The 12,567-nt window shown below is 32.9% G+C and overlaps 1 protein-coding gene across 1 annotated transcript in view; it reads left to right on the top strand.

Annotated features, from left to right (window-relative positions):
* LOC150092354 (beta-catenin-like protein 1) overlaps positions 1-11,265 on the top strand; it is a 162,824-nt gene extending 151,559 nt beyond the window's left edge. The window contains exons 15-17 of the mRNA XM_090414879.1: positions 1,936-2,073; positions 2,780-2,852; positions 11,041-11,265. Of these exons, the coding sequence (XP_090271005.1) occupies positions 1,936-2,073; positions 2,780-2,852; positions 11,041-11,129 (300 nt within the window). The 3' untranslated portion in view covers positions 11,130-11,265. The remainder of the gene's footprint in view (positions 1-1,935; positions 2,074-2,779; positions 2,853-11,040) is intronic.
* Positions 11,266-12,567: the final 1,302 nt, after the last annotated feature.

Raw genomic sequence — 12,567 nt, 5'->3', positions numbered from 1 at the left:
TCAATTATCACTAATTTCATCTTTAGAAAGTGCTCAAGTGTATGTATTATGAAGTAACCAGCCAGTCCTAGTAACCTAAAATAGATGTTCAGCAAGATACTAATTGGTTTATTTTGTACTCACAAGAATATGGAGAATTTGAACCATTAATAATGGATAAGAAGACTTAGAAAGTTGATACAGTTTCATATTTAATTTCTCATCTTCACTAAAAATTGGGCCTAAATAGCTGAAATGTTTTACTTGTTCATTCTCCATTGAGGATGCAGTTGGTATTAACATCTTTCTGCCTATTTCTATTGTTATTGTCCTATTGCAGATTTTCCTACCAAATTTATTACAATAGTTATTCAGGGAATCTTGTAGATTTGTAATAGATTTATTTAGAAGAATTAAATCATCTGCATAAAGTAAAGAGCTAAGATTAACATCTCCAATTTTGATATCAGGTTTAATACCACTTTTCCTCATAATGGGATCCATATAAATGAGTAACAGTGGAGTTATTGTATATCATTGTCTCACATCTGATATTTAACATCAAATCACCTTCCTGTACCTCCTTCAGTTATAACTGCTGACTTGCAACTCAAATTATGGACCAAGTATTGTTGGGTATAATGCTTCATTTACATTATAACTAGTGTTTTGAACAGCTTTCTAAGGTTTGTAGATCTTTTCCAGATCTATAAACCTTAGAGATCCTTGTTATATTCTCATGATTTCTCAACTATTTGTCTTAAAGTGAAGATCTGATCCTGACAGCCTTTATTTGGCCTGAATCCAATTTGTTCTTCACCAAGCTTTTCTTCCACAATCCTTCTCAACTGTTTCTCAAGTATACTTGCGTAAATCTTTCCAGGAACACCCAGTAGAGAAATACTTCTATAATTCTTACATTCAGTTTTATTTCCTTTTTTGTATATGGGTACTATGAGAGCTCTACTCCATCTGGAATTCGTTCCCTCTGTCCAGGCCTTCTGAACCATGCAGTGCAGCCACTGTAAGACTTATACCTCTATACTCGAGCATTTCTGGTCGAATATCATCTACTACTGCCTTTTCACATTTCAGGCTTTTGATGGCTTTTTCTACTGCAAGTATGGATATGTATTCCTGACTGCTTGTTTCATTTATTTAGCAATTTTTCAAAGTAATTACTCCATATTTCAAGGATATCTTTTTATCCAAATTTTCATGTCACCTTTATCATCTCTAATTCCTTTTACAGCACTCTTTCCTCCATTTCTGAGCTTCTTCACAACCTCCAGAATATCTTGCCACCTTCTTGATATTTATATTCTATGTTCTTACCAAAGTCTTCCCATGACTTTTGTTTAGTTAGTTTTGTATAGTGTTTAGCTTTCTTACATTTGTCTCTGTATTCTCTAAGAGCACAAGCTGACTTATTCGCCAGGAACTTCCTATATGCTTTCTTTTCCTCCACTGCCTTTTTAACTTCCTGTGTCCACCATGGAGTTCTGATTTTTCTATCCTTGCAAACAACCTCACCACATGCCTCTCTGGCTGAATTGATAGCTTTTCCTACCTCAAGTAGTAACATGTGTTCTGACTGTATTTCTCTTCAATAATTTTCATCTTGGTTCATTTAGTGATGTTTCAAAGGAATTACTCCATACATGTATATGTGGTAACCAAGAGGAGATTTTGTTGATAGGGAAGAATGTATGTACTAGATTATATCTTTTCAGGATTTGTTTTATATGTTGCAACATATCTAAAATTAAATTAGTTCTAATAGTTCAAAGTAAGTCAAAAACACAACAACTAGAAGCTTCGTTATTAGTATATATTTTAATGAATTATTAGAAAACAGCAGATTCATTCCATGCCTTTGTCACTTTGTACTGGATGTCTTTCTGAATTTCAGTTGAAATATTAACTTTGTCTTCATACTTCTTTTCTTTTAAATAGGATTTAAGGTATAATGAAGAAGAAGTGAATGTGTCATTAGAGGATGAATTTTACCTGAGGAGGTTGGAAGGAGGACTTTTTACATTGCAACTTATTGATTATGTCATGATGGACATTTGCAGCTCTGGATCTGCATCTGTAAGTGCCTTTTTATTAGATGGATTTACATGCTTCATTTTTATTATTTAATTTTATTAATGCACAATGTCACAAGAAAAAAATAAATGTAATCATTTATTAAGCTGCTTATATTTTAATGAAATTAAAACCAGCATCTTCAAAGCACAAAAAAACTTGAGCATTTATTAATAAGACCATGAATTATTTATGCTTATGTCACTTTTCTCCTTACACATATAGAAGAATTCTACATCTGCATTTGATACATCATACAGTGCTCGTGGTGAATTTTGAAACTACTATTTCCCCCCCCCCCCCTTCTTTCTCAGATATTGCTTCAACATGATGCACGATGTATTCCTGCAAAGTTCTGCAGCATTTAAATCACTGGGTGGACACTCCACAAGGACTTAAACTGGAAAACTTTGATCACGCTGTGTATTTTTTTTTTTTTTTTGTTATTTTAATCTCATGAATTTAAAATAACGAAACAATTTTAAAATTCAGATCTGTTTAATAGATTGTCATCTTTCGCACATCATGTGACATTTGACTCATGTTTAATCATTTGACTAGTCAGTACATCTCTGTGAGACTATAAATTATGATATATGGTTTTGGGGAGTTCACAGTAATAATAATAATAATAATAAAAAAAAAGATAGTTGTATTACTATTAATTATTGCATCCTTTGAAATTTATTCATATCTTTGTTTCCTGCAGATTAAGCAAAGAGTTCTTAAAATTTTAAATTTACGAGGAGGCTCCATTAAAACAATTCGTAATATTATGAGAGGTGAGTATTTCACATATTCACTTTTTTTTTTTTACTTAAGTTTTGTCTTCTTTCTCTCTCTGTAGTAGGTAGCATACATATGCTTACTTTTAAAATCACTTCCTTTACCTTTTCTTATGCACTGATAAAAAAAAACCACCATACATATACACAGAATATCAGTCAGTATTACTGTATGTTACATTTGTTTTGTTTAAATATGGACGTAGATAACTGAATAAGCAAAGTAAGTAAAGGAGAAAATTGAATGAATTTATACAGAATAAGAGAACAGTTATCGTAAATACTAAATTAGCACTATATGAAGCAGTGTTCAAACGATTAACTTAAAGATCTGAGAGTTAGGTGAGAAAACAGTTCAAAGACTAGAGACCATAGATACACGAGCTTTGAGAAAAATTAAGAGGGAAACAGGTGTTATCAATAGTAGAATTGTGTTAAACGTGAAGATATTGGAAACTTGACATTGTTAGTAGTCAAGAATGTACGAGCTGAGCTGATCTAAGGTGGTATAGTCACTTAAACAGAATGGGAAGGGGAAAATGACACAGAATCCGAGCAAGATCAATGCAGTTAGAGGTGCACTAGAACAGTGCTTCCCAAACTTCTGGATGTCAGGGCCCCCTTTGCAAAAATTAAAATATTTCACAGCTCCCCTCGAAAAAAAAATCGTAATAGAGAGATATATTATTATAATATTTATTTTATTTATATTCAATACAAAACATACACAGCGAATATTGCAAAAATCAAATGCATATATTACATTTTTTGCCTCTTACCGCTTTTTTGAGTCTATTTCTGATTGTGCGCGGGATTTTTTTTTTTATTTTTTATCAGCCACTTATCCATCTCAGGGTTAAATTTTTTAACATAGAATAGATCAAATAATATCACCACTTACCGATACTGGCACACCACAGACTGATATTAGTGAATATTACCTGAATAAGGGAATCCCCCAGACCAGAAACATTTTTCTCCCTTTACGGTAATTAAGCCTAACGCGAAACAGACAGCAAAGGCAGGTTACTAAAACGTGCATATGATTGGTGCGGTATTAACAAAAGATCGCGCAACCGAAAGATAAAAGCATAGCTGACAATTGAGCTGAAATGCTAACTCTCTTCAACCGAATTCCATATGTGAAACTGCCATAACATTCATTATATATATATATATATATATATTACTTAGTTTTAACACATTCGGTTGAATTTTATTGCTGCCTTGGGGAATCGAACTTACACACATCTAATTAATAACAATAGTTTTTAGTTAGATACTGTGTTTGCCCATGCAACATATGGTTTTGTTTCAGTCTATACAGCATAGTTTCTGTATGATGGGACATGTGATTCATTAATTAGTATGTTTTTATCCCATTTGTCTCTAATTGCACTATTTGTTGAGAAATATATTACACAGACTCCTCATACCTTATTCACTGACATAATAAAAGTACTTGTTTTTATTGTCTCTGCAGTATAGTGGCTGTTAGGAAGGGCATGTTTTTACCACTGCAAGCGAGTTACTATCTTCCCACATGAACTTGTTTAAGCTTTTTTTGTGTGTGAAGTATATGCAAAACTTTTATTGGTAACAGAAAACTAGCTCGGATGACAGTGATAATATAAAACGAGTTTTGATATGTATATAAAGTCAATATCAACAGTCCCTGATTATGAACGTGTGATGAAAGGGACAGAAAGATTTGGAGCTTTCCTGGAGAGCATTCGAAGTAAATACAATTAACCACTGCTTTGAAATGAAACATATGAATAAGCAATACGAATATGTGAATTTTTCCATTAAAATATAAAAAATAACAAAAAAGAAATAATAAATAATAAAAGTTAAATATGTTTCTTTTAAAATAAAAAAATATCTACTTAGTCTTAAAACATTTTAAATTTGTTTTCATTATTTCACGGCCCCCCCTCAACAAAACCTACGGCCCCCAAGGGGGCCGCTGCCCACAGTTTGGGAACCACTGCACTAGAAGACTGACATGTGAGATAGGACAATATAGTCCTGACATATAAACTAAATTTGGAGGAATATTATATCAACAAACTCAGTCGTATAGTATCATGTGCATCAAGTATTATTTCATCATGATTGTTTAAAAAAATTATCTTTAAAATATTTACTTTCTTTTTAATTTATGCGATGCAAAAAACTGTAGGTGTATACTTAAGTGAACTTTCAGAATGAAAACATCATTATAGTGATCCTACAATAACTAGCTTCAGAAAAGTCTCAGCCAAACGACCCATAGCATTAATACTATGGGTTTTTTGCTATAAAACTATTCCCTTAGTCCCTATAAATGTCTGTATCAGAATCATTTCCAATTTGGTCTTATTAACCCTGAAGCTTCTGATAATCATGACCATACTTGAATTACAAAGAGATCCAAAGATTTTGTTTAAAGCTACCAGATATAAAACATAATAAGCATGGAAGGGGGAGCGCTTGGCATTGCTTTAGAGATGATTTTCACTGGCAACAAAAATATCCCCATTATAAATTTCTGGTATGTACCTTTAAGGGGTGTATAGGACAATATTACACAATTAAGTTGGTTCTTACTAATCTTTCCTTCTAGGATTTACATCATTCATCACAAAAATACTTAGAAAAAGACCATGTAAATGTTACATGGTCTTTTTCTAAGTATTTTTTCCTGCCATCTTGGTATTAGACATGTTTTGCTAACCTTTTCTCTTCCATAGTAGATTACATTAGTTCTACTCACATATTCTTGAATGCTAACAATGTCAAGTTCCTTCCTAACATCTTAATTTTTCTTAGAACTCTTACATCTGCCTTCCCTAATCTTTGATCAAATGTTTTATTTCTAACCCAACTCTCACAACCATAAATTAAAATTGGTTTGAACTGCCTTGTGTACTGCTAGTTTAGTGTTTGGCTATTTTTTTTCTTATTCCATATAAATTTATTCAAACTGGTTTCCCACTATATCACCTTTCTTTATTTTCACATTTAATTTACTGTCTTCACTAAAAACTGTGCCCAATACTTGTTCTGCAGGCTCTCTATTGAAGATAAAATTGAAGATATAATTCATGTTCCTGCCCGTTCTGTGGACATGCAAAACTTCAATAAAATATAATCCATACAAAACAACAGTATCTTTCTAACTGCGGAAGGAAGAGCACAGAGAAGGCATAAACCTGTTAAATGAAAAGTCTTTCATAGCCAAATATTTGGTGATGGAAGGAGGGGGGGGGGAGCAGCGAGTTAGAAATAAAACATTTCATCAAAGAGTTCTAAGAAAAATTAAGATGTTAGGAAGGAACTTGACATTGCTTTAGAGATGATTTTCACTGGTAACAAAAATATCAGTCATAAATTTCTGGTATGTACCTTTAAACAGTGTAAAGATGAAAGGCACAGATAAGGCCAAAAATATTTTGCCTTCTCTGTGCACTCCAACATGAAATTGCTATAGTGGATGGTTTTTGTCCTCTTAGAATCTCTGATGAGCACCAACAGTTTGAAACAGCTGTTGGTAAAAGCAACCACATGGGCTCTTGAGTGTTTATGGCTTGAAGTAGTGCAATATCAAGGCAACTCCTGCTAAAAGTTGTATTTAACTAGGAAAGAATGAAGTGTGTGAATTGTACCCAAAAAAAAGATGTCCTAACAAAGGAGTGGCTATTGTTCTGGTACTACAACTTTTGTCACTGAACTCAATTATGGAACTGCACCATACTTTTAGCCAGTGGCTATAATTCTTGTGAAAAAGAAATACAGATAATCCTCGACATACTTAAGTAGACCATTCTGCACCTCTTTAAACAAACTGAAATTGATCTATGTCAGATTCTCCCAATCTTTCATAATAGATTTTGTCATGCCGAACACATATGCAAAAAATAAACATGTATTGCAATGCAGAAATATTAAATCGTAAAAAAATAATAAAATAAGCATCCTGTATTAGATACATGTTATATTCAGATAAGCTCTAGCAAATTTTGAAACTTTTCTAAAGTGATTTTCTATATTTGGCTATAGACCCATTGTATCCTCCATTTTAATATTCACTGGTTTCCATAAATTAAGGAACAACAAAAAAAAATCTCCAAAACAGTATGATATGAGATGTGAAAGAAGCACATACAGATCAGTGTGTCCCCCAAACCATTATGCTATCTCCATCATGTCCCTTTCATGGGTAATTAGAGGGATGATAATGTGTCCCTGGTTCTCTCCAGATTAGAGTATACTTGGTATCACTTTGTAGAGCAAATCAGGACTTGTCTGTAAATAATACCTATCCCCATTGGCACATCTGAAACAAGATCTGCATTTAAGGTTTGTCGATCTGGAAAAGGCATATGACAAGGGTGCCAAGAGAGAAGCTATTCAATACACTACAGTTATATGGTGTAAATGGGGCATTATATCAAGCAATTCTTAGTCTTTATTTGAGTTGTGAATTGAAAGAAGTACAGGATGATGGTTTAATGTTAAATCTGGTGTGAGACAAGGATGCACATTATCCCCTTTGTTATTCATTATCTATATGGATCACATTATGAAGGAAAGTGGTATTAAACATATCAGAATTGGAGATGTTAATGTCAGCTCTTTGCTTTATGCAGACGATGTTATACTTCTAAATAAATCTGCTACAAGTTTGCAAGATTCCCTGACTAAATTGAATAACTGTTGTAATAGGTACGGTATGAAGGTCAGCAATAAAAAGACAATGAAAATATGTAGAATCGTTGAAAATGTCAACTGCATTGTGAACGGAGAACCTGTGAAACAAGTAAAACATTTCAGCTACTTAGGCATAATATTTACTGAAGATGGTAAATTAAATATGGAAATAGACAACAGAATCAACAAAGCTGGCATGGTAGGAAGTCAATTGAATAAATTCATATGGAGTCTGAACACTAAATTAGCTGTATACAAGACAGTGTTCAAACAAGTTTTAACTTATGGATCTGAGAGCTGGGTCAGAAATAAAACACTTGACCAAAGACCAGTGACCGCAGATATGAGAGTCCTGAGAAAGATTAGAGGCGTGAACAGATGGCAGCAATGGCAATATCATATTAAAAACGAGGATATTAAGAAAGAACTCGACATTGTCGGTATCCAGGAATGCGTTAGCAGAGCTAATCTCGGGTGGTATGATCACTTAAACAGAATGGGCGAGGAAAGATTAGCAAAACAAGTGTTCTCTGCCAGGTTGGCAGCAAAACGACCCAGAGGAAGACCAAGATATAGGTGAATTGATACGGTACAAAGCGCCTTATAGATGATAGAAATATAAGATCTGATAATGTTGGAGTCGTGACAAGTAACAGACTGATTTGGAAGGAAGTTAGTAATGATGTAAATATTTCACGTAGTACTATCATATCCTGTACACCTCTTGAGGGTACACGGCAGGAATTTGATGATGACAAACCTTTTTGCATATTTCAATATTATGGATGGGATAAAAGTTAAATAGCCCATAAGCTTTGCTCTGAAGAACAAATGTGAATTATGCATTAACATTTATGATTTTTATTTCTGTAAGATTACTGTAGGTTTTTTTTTTTTTAAGTATGAGTTGGAGAAGAACAGCAAAATCTATTAACACATTATTTACAGTTAATAGGAAATATTTAATATAGTGGTATCTCGCTAATCCGAACTGCAGATTTGAAAGAAAAGTTTTATTTATTACGTACTATTATTATTGCAGTACAGTATAACTACGGTGATACACAAAAAGAGAAAATTCAAAACGTGCATAATTTGGTTAAAAATATAAATCAAAATGGTGAAATTTCACAAACAGAAACGGTGTTGTGTCGTTCCTTATGCTTAATGTGCCCTTTCTTATCTCTATCACAACTATATATATATTATAACTCTTACTTCTATCCCACATAGAAGTAAGAGTTATTTCCAGGTCAATCCTTCCTTATCAATAACACTACTGGCCGAATCCCTGATAAGAGTGAAGCTGTTGTTCTGTGAGACAAAGAAATGCAAATGGCAGATGCCTATTTCTTTGTCTCAGCACTGGTTCTATCTCCCTCTTCAAATTCAGAGAAAACTTATTTGTATAAGCTGCGCCACCCTGAATCCTAGGATATACTAAAATGTAGGACCAAGGAGATAAAACATAGTCAGCGTTCACTCTTCTCAGCTATAAATTTACAATTTTCAGTCATGACCTTATATTATACAGTTTTCCAAGCTTTTGTGGTTCATTATATTTTGTGAGCAAGTGCAGTAGAATGAAGTACAGGCAAGACAATATTCACATTAAAACAAAACATTTTAATTATGGTTAAAATTCATATATTACACTTAGAAGCACTTAGTTAATCATTCAACTAAATTATATATACAGCCTTAACACTCTTACATTCAGTGATTATCCCTTTTCATGAATTTCTATTTTAGAAACAAAATTACTAACGTTTAATCACTTAGTTTCAATTCTCTACTCTAATCACGTAAATTTTACTCTTAATACTTATCAAATTCCATTCATAAATCTCTTTAACAATCCTATTCAAATTTTACATATATCTCAGATTTAAATAAGAACATTCGTAATTCCTCTCTTTCAAGATACACTTATGAGACACTATTATATTTCCTTCTAAATCTATCAGCAACAGTTCAAAGAAATGTCTCTAACACACACGTTAAATCTTCTCAGTCAATTCATTAGTTAGTAGACAAAGTTTTCACCTTACCAATTTGCTGGATATTCTACTTTGGCCACTTCGATTCTTTCGTCAGACAACTACCTTATATGATCACTTTTCTTCACACTTCCTCAGGATTTTCTATACGATTTCCCTCTATACTTCAACTGGAATTATTCTGTAGTTTTCCACTATTAGGATCTGCTGGGCTTTCATTCCCGACTGGTAAGTTCTCTTGGTCATTCGGTTGTAACTTCCACGAACAAAGGAAACCCACGTGGAGGCTCCACACCAGCTGGACTTCCGTGGCACAGGAATACAGCAGCAGGAAAACGTCTAAAAGCCTGGTTCACAGCGTTACATCTGCTTTTAAACACCGCGCAGTTTCTCTCTTTCATCATCGATGTGTACGTCATGCTTTCACTACGTCACACGGCACTTAGCGCCACTCGCGGAATCTTTTCGTAACTCTCGTAGCGTTACAGTGGAAGGGGGGAAGCACTGTGCTACATAACAGATATAGTGCTAATACATTCACCATGTGTCTCAGAAGTCGGCCATTTCACATTTAGATTATTAATTCTTACCCAGCAAATGGTCAGCTATTTACATATCAATTCAGACTAAGTAACTATATAAAAATAACACAATGAAATTTCACAATACTAAATAAGATATAAAAAACTAAATTACGAATTCTATACAGTGCTTCTTAATTTCTGATGAATCATTATTTTTCTCAAGAGAGTGATAACCATGTTAAGTCCTCCGACTTAACAACGGAATGCATTACAGGTAGAACCAAAAGTGAATTCGAAATCAAATCAGATGCTGAAATTATAAATATGGCGCTGCAGAATGAATTAGAAGATGATGATGAAGAACTCGAGAAAAAAAAAGTAAAACATGAAGAGGCAGTTGACAGTTTTAATATGCGCATAGAATGGGCTAAGCAGAATGATACGCCATTCCACAAAATTTTATTGCTAATGCAGCTCCGAGAAGTTCAAAAAAAGTTTAGCTTTCAAGAAACAAAAGAACTTTTTTTGTGTTATATACAAGAAAGTGATATATTTTTACGCAAATTAAGTTATGTATTAAAGTATGCAATTACTTTAATACATAACTATTGTTAAAGTAATTGCATACTTTAGTACATACAAACTAAATTTTTTACTAAAATAAACTTGTGTACTGTATTATTTTTTAAGTTTTACATTACAGTACAGTAGCTTTTTTTTTTTCTATCAGTTACTTCATGTATTTACAAAATTAAATTGATGTACTATTAGAATCTGATTATTTTTGTCTTAAACGCTAGTTATTGTTATCTCTTGGGGGGAAATTCGCTAATCCGAACGAGCATGGTTTTTATTAGTTCGGATTAGCAAGATACTACTGTACTGTAAAATGGAATCTTGTGACATATTGTTTTAAATTTTGTGTATTTTCAACTTATAGAAATAATTTTTTTCTTCTATGTGCAGAGTATGCAGGTAATCTTGGCGATGCTAAGGATTCGGTTACCAGGGAAGCAGAGCAACAATACATACTACAGCTAGTTGATAGATTTTGAGTTAAAGATGAGCTCTCTTATATAAAAAAAAAACATGCATGGTTTTCCATTTCTGTATATATATTCATAATAAATGTCTCAGATTTTGTACCGTGCGAATATTCCATTTTTATTAAAATCGGATTGGTATTGCTCATTGATTGTTTTTTAAATAAAGAATGATAGATTCATCTATTTTTAGAAAAAATTATAAGGTTACTCTTATCACAGAGTAAGCATTTTTTTTAATTGGTGGTGAAATTACTGAAATAAAGCACCTGACAGGCTTCAATCTAGCAAGGAAAATTATATGTAACAATATTATTAAATAGACCATGTTTATCGCAAGGAAACAGCATCTGAAATGAAGAAAAGGAATGTTTTAATTTTCCTTCCCATATGTAGCTACATATAGCAAGCCATGACTGAAGCAATCAAAAATCAAGTCCATATAATCTTGACTAACATTGTTAAATACCAGATTTATAAGAAACTGCTATGTTTTGAATTAGAATGGCATCAGAATAACTGTTTCATATTTTGCTATACTCTTACTCCATTGCATAATCTTGATTTCTTAATATAATAAAAAAATATAAGCTGTTGACTAAACAGCATCCTAGTTGTTTTTTTAAATAAAGGCACATTAATATATTTTTATTTAAAATACAGTTTAATAAAGGCCAAGAAAAACAGAGTTTGAAAACAAGAACCCAAACTTTCATTTAGCCAGAGAGGCATGTGGTGCAAGGATAGAAAAATAATCAAAACTCAATGATGGACTCAGGGAATACAGAGAAGCAAAACATTGCATAAACAAGTCATGGGAAGATTTTGGTAAGAACATCAAAATTAAATATCAGGAGGGTGGTAAAATATTCTGGAGGCTATTGAAAATGCTCAGAAATGCTAGAAATCAGTACTGTAAAAAGAATTAATAAAGGAGACATGAAACTGAGCAAAAAGATATTCTTGGATATGTATGGAGTAATTACTTTGAAAGATTGTTAAATAAACAAGCAGTGACAAGCAGAATGGTGGTAGAAAACACTCAAGAATATCATCTGGAATATATATATATCTGTATTTGAAGTACAAAAAGCTGTCCCAAACCTGAAATGTGGAAAGGCAGCTGAAGTAGATGATTATTCAACCAGAAATCCTAAAATATGGAGGCATAAAAGTTTTACAGTGGCTACACTGCATAATTCCAAAGGCCTAGTCAGAGGCTCAAATTCCAGATGATTAGAGTAGTCATAGTACCCATATATAAAGGAATAAAACTGAATGTGAAAATTATAGAGGAATTTCTCTACTGAATGTTCTTGGTAAGATTTATGGAAATATTCTTGAGAAACAGCTAAGAAAAATTGTGGAGGAGAAGAACAAGCTGAGTTCAGGCCCAATAGAGGTTGTCAGGATCAGACTTTCACTTGAACGCAGATAGTTGAGAAATCAT

Source organism: Typopeltis vanoorti, chromosome 26, assembly GCF_054136105.1.
Source record: "Typopeltis vanoorti isolate ZY-2024b chromosome 26, IOZ_Tvanoo_1.0, whole genome shotgun sequence".
In the NCBI taxonomy this organism is placed as follows: Eukaryota; Metazoa; Arthropoda; class Arachnida; order Uropygi; family Thelyphonidae; genus Typopeltis; species Typopeltis vanoorti.
The sequence above is the reverse complement of the archived record's forward strand: the minus strand, read 5'-3'. Positions and strand labels throughout refer to the sequence as shown.